This window comes from Saimiri boliviensis, chromosome 10, assembly GCF_048565385.1.
Source record: "Saimiri boliviensis isolate mSaiBol1 chromosome 10, mSaiBol1.pri, whole genome shotgun sequence".
Classification (NCBI taxonomy): domain Eukaryota; kingdom Metazoa; phylum Chordata; class Mammalia; order Primates; family Cebidae; genus Saimiri; species Saimiri boliviensis.
This window is the reverse complement of record NC_133458.1, coordinates 116,129,592-116,149,380: the sequence shown is the minus strand read 5'-3', so window position 1 is coordinate 116,149,380 and position 19,789 is coordinate 116,129,592. Positions and strand designations below refer to the sequence as shown.

The window sequence follows — 19,789 nt, the reverse complement described above, 5'->3', positions numbered from 1 at the left end:
CAGCTAATGATGATGAGTATCTTTTTGTGTGCCCATTGGCCATTTGTATCTATGTTCTTTGGAGAAATGTGTCTTTAAAATCTCTGGCCATTTAACTTTATTTTTTTTATTTTTTATTTTATTATTATTTTTTGAGACAGAGTCTCACTCTGTTACCCAGGCTGGAGGGCTGTGGTGGAATCTTACTTAGCTCACTGGAACATCCACCTACTGGGTTCAAGCAATCCTCCCACCTCAGCGTCCCTAGTACCTGGGACCACAGGCGTGCACCACCATGTCTGGCTAATTTTTGTATTTCTCGTAGAGACAGGGACTAAGCCCTGGTTGGTCTCAAGAAATCCTCTGGCTTTGGCCTACCGAAGTGCTGGTATTACAGATGTGAGCCACTGCGCCCGACCTACCCATTTAAAAAATTGGATTAGTTGTCTTTTTATTGTTGAGCTGTTAACTCATTGTGGTTTTCATTTGCATTTCTCTGATGGCTAATAATGTTAAGCATCTTTACGTGTGTTTAGTGACCATTTGTATATTTTCTTTGGAGAAATGTTTATTGAGATCCTTTGCCCATATTTATCGCCCAGCTGGGCTTCAGTACCGCTTGCTGAGCAGTGCCTGAATGTGTACCAACTGGGCTCAAAAGCACCTCTCTGTTTCTGCCAGTGTGCCTTCCAAGGTGGCTTTCATGCTCAGCTGCGACTGCAGCTCAATCTCAAGACCCTAGATGGTGCGCTGTAGGTCAGTGACTTTGGTCCTGCTCATCTGGAGATGCTCCGTGTGGCCAGCAACCTCCCAGTTCAATTCTTCACTCTGGCTGGTGAACCAGGCTTCAGCATCCTTCCAGTTCTGCTCGGCCATGACCTCATATTGGCTTGCATGTCATTCAGGATCTTGGCAGGAGAGGTGCTTGGAGCCGAATCCACCTCCACAGTGACCTGGGCTCCCACTTGCCCCTCAGTGCACTGATTTCCTCCTCATGGCTGTTCTTTAGCTAGGCCAGCTCTTCCTTCAGTCCTTCGATCTGCATCTCCAGGTCGGTCCTGGCTAGGGTCAGCTCATCCAGCACCCTGCGCTGGCCATTGATGTCGACCTCCACGTTCATGTGCAAAGCCTGCTCTGTCTCCAACTTGGTTCGGAAGTCATCTGCAGCCAGATGGGTGTTGTCGATCTGCAGGACAGTCCTGGAGTTCTCAGTGGTGGCACCAAGAATCTTGTCCTGCAGGTCCTGGATGGTCTTGTAGTAATGGCTGTAGTAGCTGGAGGGCCTGGGCCCGTGCTTCTGGTACCAGTCGCGGATCTTCACTTCCAGCTTGCCATTGGCTGCCTCCAGGACGCGCACCTTTTCCAGGTAGGAGACCAAGGCGACCGTTGAAGTTCTGCATGGTGAGCTTCTCGTTGTCCACCAGCAGCTCGTCGGATGCGGCTAGGACGCTGCCATAGCCGCCGATGTACCCCCCTGAGAAAAACAAAGACACGAAGCAGAGGACACGGACACGCCGTGGCCTCTGGAGCTCCTGTGCATGCTGGGCGCGCGAAAAGCAACCCCCAGCCAAAAATGCACGGAGCCGCCGCCCAGGCCCCCCCGAAAGGAGGATGAGGCAGACGACTGGCGAGAGCTGTAAGAAGTCCTGGCGAGGTGGAGTAGGGACGGAGCAACCCTGGTCCCAGAGGCTGTGATTTGCGGGAGGAGCCTCCCCCCACCCTCGCCCCGCCCCGCGCCGTAATATTGTAAATGTTCTTTAAAAATTCTGGGCCTCAATGTCGTTTTGATTTGCATTTCTCTGATGACCAGTGATGATGAGCATTTTTTCATATGTTTGTTGGCCTCCTGTATGTCTTCTTTTGTAAAGTATCTGTTCATATCCTTCGCCCATTTTTGAATGGGCTTGTTTGTTTTTTTCTTGTAGATCTGCTTTAGTTCTTTGTAAATTCTGGATATCAGCCCCTTGTAAATTCTGGATATCAGCCCCTTGTCAGATGGGTAGGACACCAGTTATAATGGCGATCATTAAAAAATCTGGAAACAACAGATGCTGGAGAGGATGTGGAGAAATAGGAACACTTTTACACTGTTGGTGGGAATGTAAATTAATTCAACCATTGTGGAAGACAGTGTGGCGATTCCTCAAGGACCTAAAAATAGAAATCCCATTTGACCCAGCAATCCCATTACTGGGTATATATCCAAAGGATTATAAATCATTCTACTACAAGGACACGTGCACACGAATATTCATTGCAGCACTGTATACAATAGCAAAGACCTGGAACCAACCCAAATGCCCAACGATGATAGACTGGATAGGGAAAATGTGGTACATATACACCATGGAATATTACGCAGCCATCAAAAACGATGAGTTCACGTCCTTTGTAGGGACATGGATGAACCTGGAAACCATCATTCTCAGTAAACTGACACAAGAGCAGAAAATCAAACACCGTATATTCTCACTCATAGGCGGGTGTTGAACAATGAGAACACATGGACACAGGGAGGGGAGCACTACACACTGGGGTCCGTTGGGGGGAAATGGGGGAGGGGTGGGGGGTGGGGAGGTGGGAAGAGATAGCATGGGAGAAATGACAGATACAGGTGAGGGGACGGAAGGCAGCAAACCACACTGCCATGTGTGTACCTGTGCAACAATATTGCATGTTCATCACATGTACCCCCAAACCTAAAATGCAATAAAAATAAATAAATAAATAAATAAATAAAATAAAATAAAAAAAATAAAAAAAAATAAAAATTCTGGGCCTGGTGCCATCGCTCACGCCTTTAATCCCAGCACTTTGGGAGGCCCAGGCCAGCTGATCGTTTGAGCTCAGGAGTTCAAGACCAGCCTGGGCAACATGGTGAGATGCTGTCTCTACAAAAATTAACTGGGCGTGGTGGTGTGCACCTGTGGTTCCAGCTACACCGGAAGCAGAGGTGGCTGGATTGCATGAGCCCAGGAGGTGGAGGTTGCAGTGAACCCAGATTACACCATTGCATTTCAGCTTGGGTGACAGAGCAAGACCCTTTCTCTAAAAAGGGAAAATTCTGTACAACTTTCTTATCAAATACATGATTTTCAAAACTTTCTCTTATTTTTTGGATTGTCCTTTCACTTTCTTGGTGGTGTCCTTTGAAACACATGTTTTTAATTTCAATTATGTCTCATTTATCTATTTTTTCTTTTGTTGCTAGTGCATGTGGTGTCATATCAAAGAAATTATTGCCAAATCCAAGATTGTAAAGATTTACTCCTATATTTTCTTCTGTTATATAGTTGTAGCTCTTATGTTTAGATTTTTGGTCCATTTAGAGTCGATTTTTGTATGTACTACAAGGAGGGGATCCAATTTCATTATGTTTACCATTTTTTGGTAAAGATTCTTCCAATTGAATCGTGTTGGCGTACTTGTCAAAAAGTAATTGGATGTAAACGTGATAATTTTTATTGTTTATATGTCTGCCTTACACTAATACCAAGCTGCCTTTATTACAATAGATTTGTAGTAAGTTTTGAAATCAGAAGTTATGAGTCTTCTTTGTCTTTTGGCTATTCTCTGTCTATGGTATTTCCACATGAATTTTTAGGATCAGATTTTACTTCTGCAAAAAAGGCATCTAGGATTTTAGTAGGTAGAATTGCCTTGAACATGCAGAGGAGTTTGGGAAGCATTGCCATATTATCAATATTAAGTCTTATGCTTCATGACTGTGAGATGTCTTTTGGTTTATTTTTGTCTTAATTTCTTTCAACAATATTTTATTATTTTAAGAGTATAAGTTTGTATTTCTTTTGTTAAATTTATTTCTAAGTATTTTATTCTTTTTGATTCTGTTACAAGTTGCATTTTTTTTAGTTTTATTTTTTGTTTGCTTATTACTACTGTGTAGAATACAGCCGATGTTTGTATATTGGCTTTTATCTTGCAATCTTGCCTAACTTGATTACTAGTTCTATAAGTTTTTTAGTGGATTCCTTAGGACTTTTCATATATAAGACTGGGTCATTTGCAAATTGAGGTAGTTTTACTTCTTTCTTTGCAATCTACATTCGTTTTATTTCCTTTTGTGCCTTAACTGCACTGGCTAAAACCTCCAGTGTAATGTTGAATTGAAGTGATGAGAGTGGATTTTCTTGTCTTATTTTTTTAAAAAAATATTAGTTTAATTTTTTTTTCTTTTTTAAAATAAATAGTTGAGGGTCTCACTATGTTGTGCAGTCTGGGCTCCAACTCTTGGGCTTAAGTGATCCTCCGCTCGGTTTCCCAAAGTGTGAGATTACAGGAATGAACCATTGGGCCTGGCCTCTTATCTTGTTCTTGATTTTAGGGGAAAACATTCAGCCCTTCACCTTTAAGTATGATCTGGGTTGTGATTTTAAGTAGATGCCCTTTATTAGGTTGAGAAAGTTGTTTTTATTTTTTTTTAGCTTTTTAAAAATTGATACATAATAGATGTACATGTTTTCAGGGTTCACGTGATAATTCTAAACATTAATATAATCAGCTCAGGGCTGTTGATATACCCATCACCTTAAATATTTACCATTTCTTTATTCTAGGAACATTCAAATTATTCCCTGCTAACTATTTGAAACGTACAGCCTTTTGATGTTAGCTATAGTCACCCTACTGATCTATTGAACACAATTCTTATTTCTTCCATCTAAGTGTATATTTGTACCTGCTAATCCACCTGTCTTCATTTCTCCTCCCCTTACCCTTCCCATGAGTCTGCTCTCTGTCTTCATGATATCTACTTCGTTAGCTCCCATGTATGAGTCAGAATATGTGATATCTGTGTGTCTGTGCTTGGCTTCTTTCACTTAACATAAATGTCCTCTGGTTACATTCATGTTGTTACAAATGACAGGAATTTATTTATTGTCCAGCTAATTTTTTTATGGCTGAATAATATTCTGTTATATTATATAATACATAATATAATATAATACATGTCACATTGCAGTTTTTTTTTTTTTTTTTTTTTTGAGACGGAGTTTTTGCTCTTGTCACCCAGGCTGGAGTGCAATGGTGCGATCTCGGCTCACTGCAACCTCCGCCTCCTGGGTTTTCAGGCAATTCGCCTGCCTCAGCCTCCTGAGTAGCTGGGATCACAGGCACGCGCCACCATGCCCAGCTAATTTTTTGTTTTTTTAGTAGAGACGGGGTTTCACCATGTTGACCAGGTTGGTCTCGATCTCTCGACCTTGTGATCCACCCGCCTCGGCCTCCCAAAGTGCTGGGATTACAGGCTTGAGCCACCGCGCCCGGCCTGCAGTTGTTTTTGAAACAGGGTCTCTGTTTTTTCCCAGATTGGGGTGCAGTGGCATGATCATAGCTCACTGCAGAGCCTGGAACTCCTGCACTCAAGTGATCTTTCCACCTCAGACTCCCAAGTGTCTGGTACTATAGGTGTGCATCACCATGCCCAGCTAAGTTTTATATTTTTTGGTAGAGACAGGGTCTTACTATGTCACCCAGGGTGGTCTTGAACTTGCAGCCTCAAGTGATCCTCCTGCTTGGCTTCCAAAGTGTTTGGATTTATAGGCATGAGCCGCTGTGGCTGGACACATTTCTTTATCGATTCAACCAGTGATGGACACTTAAGTTGACTCCATATTTCCGCTGTTGTCAATAGTGCTGCAATAAAAATGGGAGCGCATATGTCTCTTTGTTATTGATTTTCTTCTTTCTTGGATATTTACCCAGTTGTAGAATTGCTGGGTCGTAAGGTAGGTTTTTTTTTGTTTTTTGTTTTTTTGAGATGGAGTCTGGCTCTGTTATCCATGCTGGAGGGCAGTGGCGCTATCTCGGCTCACTGGAGCCTCTGCCTCCTGTTTCAAGCAGTTCTCCTGTCTTAGCCTTGTGAGTAGCTGGGAATATAGGTACATGCATGTACCACACCTGGCTAATTTTTGTATTTTTAGTAGAGTAGCTGGGAATACAGGTGTGAATACACCACACCTGGCTAATTTTTGGATCATTAGTGGAGACGAGGTTTCACCATGTTGGCCAGGTTGATCTCAAATTCCTGACCTCAGGTGATCCACCTGCCTCGGCCTTCCAAAGTGCTGAGATTATAGGTGTGAGGCACTGTGACAGGACTTTAGGGTAACTTTTATTGAAAAAAATCCACGTATAAATGGATCCATGCAGTTCAGAACGTTGTTGTTCAAGGGTGAATGTAACTTTGAACTTGTCTGTCACTTTTAATTTAATCTTAAATTCTAATGACAAATTTAATTTTAAATGTATTGGTTTAAGGCGTTACATTACAACTTTTGACACTAATAATAGAAGGCTGCCAGGCATTCCCAAGTTTTACGGCAATATTGTCCTTGAAATTGTATTGAAAAGCGGGGAAAAATAAGTTTAGCCACTATATAGTCTCAGTTACTTGCTTTAAACATTATTTAGTACTTTTGGAAAACAACATGGTTTATGATGGGCTACAGAAAAAGGACAAACTAACTTTTGAAAATGATTCAACAGAAGCTGGAATTAATTAATAAGGAGGTGACTGAATGAATGTGTCAACCAGATGAAATGTGAAATGTGAGTTTTTTAGGTATTTTGTGCAATTCAAGGCTTAGCAGAATGAAAGGTAGTGACAAGTAAAAACTATCTGATATATCAATAACTAATAATGTTGATGATAATTTTGATAGGTGATTTTTATTTTGTGTCAAGTACTGTCCTAACATCTTTACACATGGGCCAAGGATTGGATTGTCAAATCAGACTGACATGAAGTGGAGACCTTGATCAATATTAAGCTTTCATTATAATTTCAAGAATATAAGCAATCAAAAGGCTCAGGAAAAGCAGAGACAGGTCCGGGACATTGAGAGAGGCCCCTGGATCCTTTCTTACTGCAACAGATAAAACTCTGTAGTGCAAAGCAGTAGATGAGGTTCTTAATGAAATATATGAGTTACTAGCAGGGAGTGTTATAGGCTGTGGAACATCTCCATTTTATACCCAGGTAGTTGCAAAGCTCATGCCCTGTGCCCCGTGTTCCACGTCCCATAAACCTGTAGATTCACAGTTTGTTTATCATAGTAATCCTAATTCAGGTGCAGTCTGCAAAAAGTTTTTATGGGTAAGTAGTCTTTTTTTAAATTATTAAGCAAATACCATTAGTATTTTTTGCCAGCTATTGGCATGCTTATAAGGAGGTTAGACCAGATTTTAGAACCTTTTTTTTTTTTTTTTAATGGTGAGAGAGTCTTTCACCCAATAGGAGAAAAACACAGCTTTAACTCTTTCTCCCCAGCAAATTAACTCATTTAAATTCAACTAATTATTTTTTTTTAGTATAAATAAGATAAAATGTATCAGGAAGGAATTTAAAACATTTGAAACATCAGTATCAGTTTCTAAAAAATATTTTATTTTTACTTTGGTTTAGTTTGATTAGTAGGGGTTGGGGAGAGAAATACACTGAGAACTATATAATAAATATAAATATTTTCCTATTACGAATAGATGTTCACAATGGCAATTTATTTTATTAGCTTGTTTTTGTATGTGTCTGCACAGTTCATAGACAGTTCTTTTTTCTGTTTCACATTAGAAGATTTGAGAAATCATATGATTCTTTTATTTTTAAATTATTTCTTCTTTTTCAACCCAACCTTCAAATCAGGATGGAGAGCCGGTTCGCCCAGGAGTAGCCATGACTGATCTTGCCACAGGCTTGTACGCATATGGAGCTATTATGGCTGGATTGATACAAAAATACAAAACTGGGAAAGGACTGTTCATTGATTGTAACCTACTGTCATCCCAGGTAACAATCCAAATAACATTTCAGATAATGTTATAAAAACTTTGTCTGGGTTATACCTTTTCAGATCAAATTCTCTGGTTACATGTATAAAAACAATACAAAAACCAACACAACAATAACAAAAACTCCTTTGCTTTGATGTACTTGATTTCATATTAAAATATGCGGACCATGAAGATTTTCTTATAATGTAGACATCGTTGCTGAACTCAAATTTTCCAGGCTGTTTTTACTACAATGTGTCTGTTGCTTCTTGTGAGACTAGAGATATAGTTGCTTCGCATGTGCTCTATAACTTCTTTTGGCTTGTTTCTTCACCTGTTATGTGCCATGGATCCCTTTGGTAGTCTGGTGAAGTCTAGACCTTTCCCTGCAATTGTGTTTTTGAACACATAAAATGAGGTACTTAGGATTACAAAGGAAGCCAGTTATATTGAAATATATTCAATGGAAAAATCAATGTTGCATCATAAAAATACATGTAATTTTTACTAACACATTAAACCACAATATCTAATAGTGGGTATAACACTATTACAATTTTGAAGTTGTATTGAGTATAAATGGTATTACATGATATCTGTAGTAATAGTAATATGATACAAAGATATGTATAATATTTATTTGTGATCAAGTCATAGGTACTGCTATGGTTTGTCACCTACATTTATAATAGAAGAAAGTGCTAAAGTTTAGTTAGAGGTTGATGAAAATAAAGATATAATTTTTTTTTTTACTCGAGTTGATTAACTCCCAGAAATCTGTCCATAGACCCCAGATTAAGAATTCCTGGTTTCCATAGTTATCGGTTATGTTGTGCTAAATACTTAACTGAGGGGATAAAAGGGTTAACTCACTGTCAAAATGACATTTTGCCTTCTTTTCACTGGATCAGACCCAGATGCTGTACCATATGTGGAAGTTGATTCTGAATAGATAATTTTTCCGTGATAGAAAAAGAAAATATCTGATTTGTGCAAGGAGACATTTTACTGTGGGAAAAACTACTTTCTAGACATAGAGACCCCAGCTGGGAATTTCAGATTTAAACAGCATACATGGGAAAATAGTAAACTTGGAACACAGCTTTGGACATTTTTTCCTCTTAGGCAAAATTAAGGAGGTGTATAGAAATAAAAAACATCAATATGGTTGAAAATGAAATATTATGTATGGGTTTTTATATAATAGTAGCTTTGAGTCACAGTCAGAATTTTAATGTTTCTATAAAAAAGGTAAAAGAGCTCTTTTCAAATGAATGGTCTCACTCCTTAGTAGAGAACTATAGATGTTAGTTATAGGAAGGTGCAGAAAGTGTTTTCTTTCCTAAATTTTAAGCTGCAAGGAACCTGAAGTAGGGTAAGCAACTGAATAAAAGTTGCACACCCAATAGGTATGGAAGCCATGAAGGTTTCATGGGTGTGTGACCTGTGCAGTCACAGGTGGACCTGGGCTTAGTTAAATGTTCTGCTGTCACTGTGTTGAATTTGTTAATAACTTCAACAGGAGGCCCTACAGTTTTGTATTTACACCAGGACTCACAGATTATGTAGCAGGTCCTGGAGCTAGGACTCTACTTAGATCTCCTGATTTTTACCTATACTGCTTTACTATAATTTATAAAGAGTATTGTGTTGTTTAAATGAGTATTGTAGAGTTTAATTCAGTTCTAGCATCTAACTAGTAGTTCACCATGTGAAGGCGTGTATTTCCCTGGGAGTAAGGGTGGGGAAGATGGAATCACCTGCAGGGTTGCTTCAAAGTGAAGGCACAGTGAGTGCAAACTCATGCATATACACACAGCTATATAGTCAGTCCTTTCTCTGTGTGTGTGTGTGTGTGTGTGTGTGTGTGTGTATGTGTGTGTCTATTTTTTTGTCCATGTTTCTCCCTGAGACTGTCAGTTCTGTGACTGCTGGGACAATGTTTTTGCTTACCATGATATCCTTAATGCCCAGCCCAGCCTTTGTTAAAGATTAGCTTTTCCAATCTTTTGAGATCAATGTGAGAAATACTATACCAATGGGAATGTCTCGTAACCTTTAGGTTTGCCAGGGAAGATGAGAAAAGGTAATAAACCATTAGAATTAGGGTAAGTACTCAATAAACAGCTAATGATGAGATGATTTGCTTTTCGCAAACACAGTAGCAGCAATTTGGCCTGTTGTACTACAGTTAACTCAGATTGCCAAAATATTAGTATATTTGAGTCTCATTAACTATCCATCTTTTTTTTTTTTTTTTTTTTTTTTTTTTTTTTTTTTTTAGGTAGGGTCTTACTCTGTTGCCCAGGCTGCAGTGCAGTGGCACAATCTCAGCTCACTGCAACCTCCAGTTCAAGTGATTCTTCTGCCTCAGCCTCCCAAGTAGCTGGGACTACAGGCATGTGCCAAAACACCTGGCTATTTTTTTTTGTATTTTTTTGGTAGAGACAGGGTTTCACCATGTTGGCTAGGCTGGTCTCGAACTCCTGACCTCGAGTGATCCACCTGCCTCGTCCTCCCAAAATGCTGGGATTACAGGCATGAGCCGCTGTGCCCAGCCAGAGCCGCTGTGCCCAGCAGGAGTTCTTTTTCTTTGTTCGTAAATTCTGTTAGGTGATGGTCTTTTAAGGCAAAGAATATGTCTCTTTATATACTTGCTGCAGCTGCCCCATTCAGAATAGCTTCTGGGCTGTGAGTAGTGGTTAGAGAACTTCAAAAGGCAATTGTAAAAGATAATTTATTCTACAGCTTACCTGACATGCAAGGCACTGCATGGTAAGAACTTTTTCCATTCTCTGGATCTACTGCAACCTTAGCTCTGTTTTACTCTTATCTTTTTGCCTCTGCCTTATTCCTTGTCTCTGGCCTCTGTTTCTTCTCATGTACCCTTGTCTAGCCTGGGCATCTCTTTTCTCCTTTTTTCTCTCTCATCTTTCTTTTCTTTCCTGTTTTCATTTCTCTTCTGTGCTCTCAGCCTTCTTCCTTCTCCCTCCCCTTTTTCTGTCCTTCCATATGTGGAACTAAGGTTGTAGCAGTTTTGGTTTCAGATCTTACATTTTGTTTCCCATGCTGTTGCCCAGGTTGGAATTCAGTGGTGTGATGATAGCTGACTGCAACCTCAAACACCTGGGCTCAAACAATCCTCCTTCCTCAGCCTCCCTAACATCTGGGACTACAGGCATATAGTATTATGCTTGGCTAATTTTTATATTTTCTTTTTGGAGACGGGGGAGATCTGACTATGTCGCCCAGCCTAGTCTCGAACTCTTGGCCTTAAGGGATCTTCCTGCCTCGGCCTCCTAACATGCTGGTATTACAGATGTGAGCCACTGCATCCAGCTGGATCTTAGATTCTTACACCATCTTATTCCAGAAAGTTTCAGAATCTTACAGTAGTTCCTATGAGAGAAAAAGGAAGTTCCCTTTCCTAAAAGTCCCAGAAAACAAGACCATAATTTCGCTGTTTAAATGACGATTCCTAAAGTGATAAATGGGGCCTGAAAGATAGAATACACTGAGTGGCTTACACAATCCCTAGTACTAGAGATCGGGTAAACTCTACCCAGACTGTATGGTTGAAACTGGGGGACAGGTGATTCCTCCAAAGAATGGCATGGTTATTTTCTGGCCAGAAGAGAGGAAAATGGATGCTGGGGAAGCATCCACAAGTATTTACTACCCTAATATATAGGGTTGTTTTTAGAATATAATGCATTAAAGGATGTGAAAAACACTTTGTAAGTTAGAAAGTATTTTGCTGATGACAAGCATTAATTTTACTAGGTTATTGAAAAAAAAACTTCAGTGTTAGTAATGTGCTGAGATTAAAAAGTTGGCTAATAACATAATTTTATCAGAATTATTATAACTTCCTAATAGATAAACCTTGACTGACTTCAATTTGTCTTTCAATTTAAGATAACGCTTATAGAGTCTAGATCCAAAAACCAAACACAACATGATTAAAATCTGCTTTATGTAAATAAGGAGTGCTATTTCTAGATACTTTTCAAAAAAGCCTAACAGGAAACTTCACCTTTTTTTAAATTAAAAAAATATTATTTTTTAAAATATAATCGTTCACCTGCATTAAGCAGGTAATATTTGAACTTAATTCCAGCTGCCTGGAAATTGAATACAATTTCATGCAGTAGTAAAAAACACCCTTTTCTACTCTTTGTGGTTATATTACATAGAATGACAAATGAATAATTATAACATTCAATGTTTGTGGCTAAAAATGAAATTGTTATACTCTTCTTTAAAAGTGATCTAGTGTAAGAAAGACAAATTACACTCGATTTGAATAGTAGCTAATTATTAACTCAGAAATGATTGCCTCAGCCACAACAAAACCATTTCAAGTAGTTCATTGTAGAGACATGACAATTGCCAGGATGTGGTTTGTAGTGGGCACCAAATTTTTTTATAGTTTTAGGGCTATAAACTTTTAACCCTTGTCAAAAATTCTTTTGATTTTTTTTAAAGTCTGAATATGATTTAGATTTTTCCAGTCAAGACAACTAACATCAGCATTTAAACTGTGTTCTTTAGATGATATTGGTAAATAACAAGGAAGTGGGTTTGGATGTGGTTCTACTTATTCTGTTGCCCTGTTCTTCTGTTGTGGCTTATAGAAATATCTTTTGGAAGTTTTAATATCCTTCCTGTACTTAATTGCAACCAGGCTCCCTTAATTACTACTACAATGAGTTAGTTTTTTAGCACTATAATTATTTTCACATATAGAATATTTTGTCATTTTTGATGTCACCATCCTTTATTCACATATGTACATTGGTCATATTATATGAACATATTAGAGAAGATACAGTTTTAATTCTTATAATTTTGATTGATAAACTTTTGACTCTCAAACATGTATAGTTACTGAAAATTCATTGCTTTGTGTCCTTAGATATACCAGTATTTCTGCTTTTTTTTTTTTTTTTAAAACCCTCTATGCCTTTTTTAAAAACAATTTTACTGAGGTGTATATTACATATAAAAATTACAACTTAGCAATTTTAGTAAGTTTAGTGAGTTATGTAACCATCACTATTAATCAGGTTTTGATGAGTACCCATATTGTTACTTCTAATAAGCATCACTATTAATCAGGTTTTGATGAGTACCCATATTGTTACTTCTGTGGGTCTTGCCTGTGAGGCTAGAATGGACCAGTTTTGAGTCGAGAGAGATCTGAGACTGAGCTGACTTAAAAGCAGGAGCCCATTATGACTTCTGTGGGCCCTGGCAACTTTGGCCTTTGTGGGTCCTTTCCTTCATACAAACATTAAAAATTATATTCTATAACCGCATTGGTATAAAGATGAATATAATTCATTATTCTGCATTTATTGTTATTATACTTTTTCCCCTAATTTTAAATGAAATGTAAATGGAAACATTTTTGTGTACCCCTGAGGTATTGTGGGCCTTAGGCATTGTGCCTACTGTGCCTAATTGATAGGTCAGCTCTAGAAGAATTACCTTGAGAAAAGCCCATGAATGTACAAATCTGTGAGGAAAGACGGTTGTATATCCAGGAAGAAAGTAGAGCTGAAAGCTGAGATTGAGTTGAAGCATGAGTATACAATGGAAAAGTAGAGAGGCAGCGCAGTCTATGACTAAGGAAATTGGGAGAACTCCTCAAAGCGAGTTTCGTTTTTTTCTTCCTTTGAGGGAGAAGGAAAAATAGAAGATTATAGCAGAAACTTGGGTATGATACTAGCTGTGGGCTTGTGATATATAGCCTTTATTATGTTGAGGTACGTTCCTCTATACCAGGCGTCCCCAAAGTTTTTACACAGGGGGCCAGTTCACTGTCCCTCAGACCGTTGGAGGGCCGCCACATACTGTGCTCCTCTCACTGACCACCAATGAAAGAGGTGCCCCTTCCTGAAGTGCATCAGGGGGCTGGATAAATGGCCTCAGGGGACCGCATGCGGCCTGCGGGCCGTAGTTTGGGGACGCCTGCTCTATACCTAATTTATTGAAAGTTTTTATCATGAGAAGATGTTGAATATTGCTAAATGCTTTTTCTGTATTCACTGAGATGATTGTATAATTTTTATCCTTCATTCTGTTAATGAATCCAAAGCAGTCTCAGGTAAAAAACACAAAACTGGAGGCATCATACTTCTTGATTTCAAAATATACTACAAAGCTTTTGTAATCAAAACAGCATGGTATTGGCATAAGGACAGACATGTAGACCAAAGGAACAACAGGGACCTTTCCTTTTCTTGTTCCTGATCTTAGGGCAAAACATTTCAGTTGTCTTTCACCATTATGTATGATGTTAACTGTGTTTTTTTTTTTTTTCCTTGATATTCTTTTTTTTTTTTTTTTTTTTTTTTTAAGTTAAGGTCTCTCTCTGTCACCCAGAGTGGAATGCAGTGGCATGATCATGGCTTACTGCAGCCTTGAACTCCCAGTCTCAAGCAATCCCCCACCTCAGCCCCCTGAGTAGCTGGGACTATAGGCATATACCATCATACTCAACTAAATTTTTTTTTGAATTTTAGTAGAGATGGGGTCTCACTATGTTGCCCGTGCTGGTCAAACTCCTGAGCTCAGCTGATCCTCCTGTTTTTGATCCTCCTGTCTTTGGTCATCCTGCTGGGATTACAGCTATGAGCCATGGTGCCTGGCCTTCCTCTTTAACAGGTTGGGGAAGTACCCTCTTTTCCTAGTTTACTGACTGTTTTTTTTAATAATGAAAGAGTGTTGTTTGGGCCGGGTGTGGTGGCTCACACCTGTAATCCCAGCACTTTGGGAGGCTGAGGCGGGTGGATCACTAGGTCAAGAGATCGAGACCATCCTGGTCAACATGGTGAAACCCCGTCTCTGCTAAAAATACAAAAAATCAGCTGGGCATGGTGGTGCGTGCCTGTAATCCCAGCTACTCAGGAGGCTGAGGCAGGAGAATTGCCTGAACCTAGGAGGCGGAGGTTGCAGTGAGCCGAGATCGTGCCATTGCACTCCAGCCTGGGTAACAAGAGCGAAACTCTGTCTCAAAAAAAAAAAAAAAAAAAAAAAAAAAAAGCCTGCTCTTTGAAAAAAGCTAATTGAATAGGCAATTCTCTGGCAAATTTCATCAAGAAATAAAAAACACAAATAACTAATACCAGCAATAAAAAAGGAGACAACAATATAGAATAAAATGATAGATAAGCTTTACGCCAATATACTTGAAAACTTTGATGAAATAGGCAGTTTACTAAAAAAATACACCTTAGCAAAAGTGGCCAAGGGAGAAATAGAAAATCTGAAATAGACCTATTACCAGGACTAATATTTAGCCACTATATACTGGTTTAGCTGAAATACTATTAAAAGATTGAACTTCTTTCATACTAATTGGTATAAAGGCACTGCCCTGAGTTACCCTCTGACACCCAGTGACTACCCAGGCCCCTCTTCTAGGGATACCTCCCTCAAAACCTTCCCATGATTCAGTAGCAAAAGTCCCCCTTAGACAATGGTGATTCTAGCACCCTGTTCAAGCACAGCCATCTGCATCTATTCTGACTGGCACGTGTTCATGCAGTGCTTGTTATTTAAATGAATATCACCTCTGAATATCACCTCTGAATATCTGAATTATCTGAATATCACCTCTGCCATACCCATTAAAGAAATGGAAAAAATATATTAAAAGCTACCTACAGTATTAACAAAAAAAAAAGAAAAAAAGAGTGTTGAATTTTGGCAAATGCTATTTCTGTGATTATTGACATGGTGATTTGGTTTGTGTCAGTTATCCTATTTATATGTTATCTGGTTATTGATTGATTAACAACTGACATTGATTTTTGTATATTGAACCCATTTTTCAACGCTTGGAAAAATCTCAGTTGGTCAAGTTGTATGATCCTTTGTATCTATCGGTGTACTCCGTTTGCTAGTATGTTGCTGAGGATTCTTGGGTTTATATTCATAAGGGATATTGGTCTGTATGGTCTGTAGTTTTCTTATGTTTTTGTTAGTTTTTGGTGTCTGAGTAACATTTGTCTCATAGAAAGAGTTGAAAAGTATTCCCTCCTCTCCTATCCTGGCTTTTGGAAGAGTCTGTGAAGAATTAGTACTAATTTTTCTTATATTGTTGGTAGAATTCATCAGTGAAGCTATAAAAAAAAAAAAAGAAGAAAAAGAAGAAAGCGTGGGCTTTTCCCCACTAAACTTTAAATTCACTCTATTGAATTTTGTGGTTGCCAGGCTGCTGATATTTAGTTACTGATGAGACTGTTGGTTCTCAAGCCTGGTAGAAGTAGATGGTAATATGGCAACTGATAAGACTGTTGGTTCTCAAGCCTGTTAGAAGTAGATGGTAATATGGCAAGTTAAGATGTCACAAAGCTTGCTGGTCTTATTAAAATTCAGTTTTTTTTCTTGGATAAAAACTCATCAGTTATTACAAGTCTTTAGTTAATTTTCAGAGTTTTCAAAAATTTGATTTTGAGAATTTTTGCCAGTGTTCTTGTTGCTTTTGTGGAAGAAGGTTTTATTTCATCTTTTTTGAGTTTACTTACTCTCCACATCTGTAATTTAAAATTGTCTATTAGCCCTGTTAAAAAAAGAAAGAGGAACAGATGAGATTAATTTTGATTATATATTTTATTTAACCAAATATGCCCCAAATATTTTCATTTTAAAATGTAAAATTTGTATAAAATTAATAATTAGATATTTTACTTTTTTCCTATATGATGTCTTTCAAGTTTTATATATAGTTGTACATTTACAGCACATCTTAATTTGGAATAGTGCCATCAAAGTCCAAATGGCCACATGTGGGCAGTGGCTATTGTAATGGCCTGAATAGTCTTAGAACACAGAAGAATGGGCTGATGCTTTGAAATTCCAGTCTTTTCTTTCTTCTTTCCCCACTTATGTTGAAAGTGAAAAATAATGTTTAACCACTACTATGTCTACTCTTTCCTCCTTCTATATTACCACCTGTGGTAGGCTGGAAATAGTCTCCAAAGATGTCAACGTCCTTATCCCCAGATCTTATGAATGTGCTACCTTACATGGTGAAGGGAACATAATAGATGTGATTAAATTAAAGATATTGAGATGGGAGATTATCTAGGATTATCCATGTGGACCTAATGAAACTTAAAGCGTTCCTGTGGAAGAGAGGGGAGAGTATCAGTCATTGCAATAGTCTCTTCTTAGCTGTGGGGGATACATTCCAAGATCCCCAGTGAATGCTTGAAAGCATGGTTAGTACCAAACCCTATAATACTGTGTTTTTTTCCTATACATTCATATGTACATATAAATTAGGCACAATAAGAGATTAACAATATGGTAAAATAGAGCAATTGTAACAATATACTGTAATAAAAGTTGTATGAATGTGGTCTGTCTCAATATTATCATTATAGTATGTACTATACTCACCTATTTCTAGATTGCAGTTGAAAGTGGAAAGTGAAACCACAGATTAGAGGAGATTACTATAGTTTGAGATGTAATAACAGTTGCAAGAAGTTGAAGTGATTTGAGGAATGGGGCCACACATCTAATGAATACATTCAGCCTCTAGAAGCTTAAAGAGGCAAGGAAACAGGTTCTCACTTGAGAGCCTCCAGAAGGAGCGAGCTTTGTCAACACCTTGACATTAGCCCATGTGGAGTGATTTCGGACTTCTGACCTCCAGGATTAAAAAATAATAAGTTTGTCTTGTTAGACGCCACTGAGTTTAGGGGAAACTTGTCATAGCAGCAACGGGAAACCAATTCACCACCTTAGCAGGTGGAGGTGGCTACAGACAGTTTTGGTTTTATATACCAATTTTTGTTAATATTAAAGAACATACATTCTGGAGAAATGAAGGTCTATATAAGCTCTGATTCAAGCTTTACATTGCTGATGGAGTTGTACTCATTTTTAATTTCAGCAATTTTATATTTTACATGGATTTTCATAGGGGCAGGGGATTAACACATTGTTGAGAGACAGTTGTAAAAAATTTCAGCCTAGCTCTAGAGTCTGTATTTTTTAAAGTTCCAGGAATTTCTTGGTGGGATAGTTTGTTTTCAGTTTAATCAGTTTTTCCTGAAATTGAACCACACTGACGGAATAGATGAGAATTCAGATATATTTTGAGGTTTTCTTTAAAGGAAGCTGGAGACACTTAAAGCATGATTTGAAATCATGTAAGTCATTGAGTCCTTTATGAAATGATGGCTTCCTTTCTATCAGACAGCTCTGTAATTCTTTTATATCTTTGATTCTATTGAACTTAAGCCAGGTCACAATAGTAAAATGAGTACATTCTCCTTTTGCCTTCTGTGAAGTCTATAAGCCCAGTTTGAGTTTGAAATTTGTACTTCATTAAGTAAAGACGTACTTTTAAAATTCTCTGACTGTAGTTTCTGGTGCAGTATATTCAGATATGTTTCGTCAGGTTTAATAATCCTCTATGTTATCTTGTAAGCTCCTGAGGTACATCCATCTTTCAGTTTTTTAACTACAGAAGCTCTTGATTTGAGATATTAGCTCAACTAATCTGAAATTTGTTTTTTTCTGATACACATTCTATTTCTGTATTTTTGAACTATCCCCAAGCTGTTAAAAAACTGATTTGTAACAACATGGAAAAAAAACATATTCGTAAAAAAAACATATTGGTCACTTCATCATATTGTTTAATGAAACTGATTTAGAAGATAGGTTCAGAGCTGTATTTAGAGCATAAGTTTTCTGTCAATGGAGTCTGGAATTAATGAATTGCCTTTTTGTTTGTTTAAAAGCATTCAAAACTTTTTTATAACTGTGTGGGGTCATATTTGGTAATGAGAATTTTTCTGTGTTTAAGCCACTTAACATTTTTTATGGAAGCTTGTTAGGTCTTATTGTTGTCACTATGAAAAAGTGAGTATTAACCATTTTGTCATTGTTGTTACAGTTAAAAGTCTCAAGTTGAGTGTGATTTGACACTCAGGACTCGAACTGGTCTCTAAGCTGTACCTCGGTCCTTCACAACACCAGTGCCCAAAGTTGGCTCCCCAGTGGAATCACCTGTGGAGTTTTCAGAACTTCTGCTCCCTCTTTCCCATCCCCAGAGATTCTAATTTAATTGGTATAGGGTGTGGTCTGTGTACTGAGGTTTTAAAAATTTCTCCAAATGATTCTGATGTGCCACAGAGTTTGAAAACTGTTGTCCCACAGAATAATTCATGAACTTATAATGTATAAAAGTACCAGAGAGATTTTTGAAAAAATGATTCCTGGGCTTCACACGCAAGCATAGAGATCCAGTTAGTCTGGGGCAGCATTCAGGAATCTGTCTCCTGGAGCAGCAGCCCAGATAACCCTGATGCAGTAGACCCGGGGGTCACAATTTTTTTAAAAAGTGTGTTTTAGGGTAAACCTGCAAGGTGTGTCTCTTATATATAGGGGGTTCTTGGATGGTTCCACTAATATTATTATTTGATACTCCTAAAATTAAATGGTATTGAAGTTCCCCCAAATAATTTTTAATCAAACCTGAAGTTGTAGTAACTTTCTTGGCTGGTCTGTGGGATATGCTATACTTCGTGTCTTTGCTCCACAGGCTACCTCAGGACGGGGGACTAAAATAACATAGAGTGATTTAGAAAGAACTTTTTTTTTGAGATGGAGTCTTGCTCTGTCTTCCAGGCTGGAGTGCAATGGCATCATCTCGGTTCACTGCAACCTCTGCCTCCCAGGTTCAAGCGATTCTCCTGCCTCAGCCTACCTAGTAGCTGGGATTACAGGCATGTGCTATGGTGCCTGAATTTTTTGTATTTTTAGTAGAAACGGGATTTAACCATGTTGGCCAGTCTGGCCTCACAAACTCCTGACCTCAGTCTCCCGAAGTGCTGGGATTTTGTATTTTTAGTAGAGATGGGGTTTCACCATATTGGTCAGGTTGGTCTCTGACCCCTCGAGTGCTGTTCACCACCGCAGGGTCAGCCACCCGCCTTGGTCTCCCAAAGTGCTGGGATTGTAGGCACTTAAACAATGAAATTTTAAA

At 38.4% G+C, this 19,789-nt stretch overlaps 1 protein-coding gene and 1 pseudogene across 11 annotated transcripts in view; one reads left to right on the top strand and one right to left on the bottom strand.

Annotated features, from left to right (window-relative positions):
• SUGCT (succinyl-CoA:glutarate-CoA transferase) overlaps positions 1 to 19,789 on the top strand; it is an 858,466-nt gene that overhangs the window by 102,339 nt on the left and 736,338 nt on the right. For all 11 annotated transcript variants that reach the window (XR_012512230.1, XR_012512232.1, XR_012512231.1 and 8 more), the window contains one exon: positions 7,646 to 7,789. Coding sequence is in view for 5 of the 11 variants with exons in the window: in XM_074379788.1 (XP_074235889.1) it covers positions 7,646 to 7,789 (144 nt within the window). In the remaining 6 variants the exon portion in view is untranslated. The remainder of the gene's footprint in view (positions 1 to 7,645; positions 7,790 to 19,789) is intronic.
• On the bottom strand, positions 492 to 3,613 carry LOC104651824 (keratin, type I cytoskeletal 19 pseudogene; annotated as a pseudogene).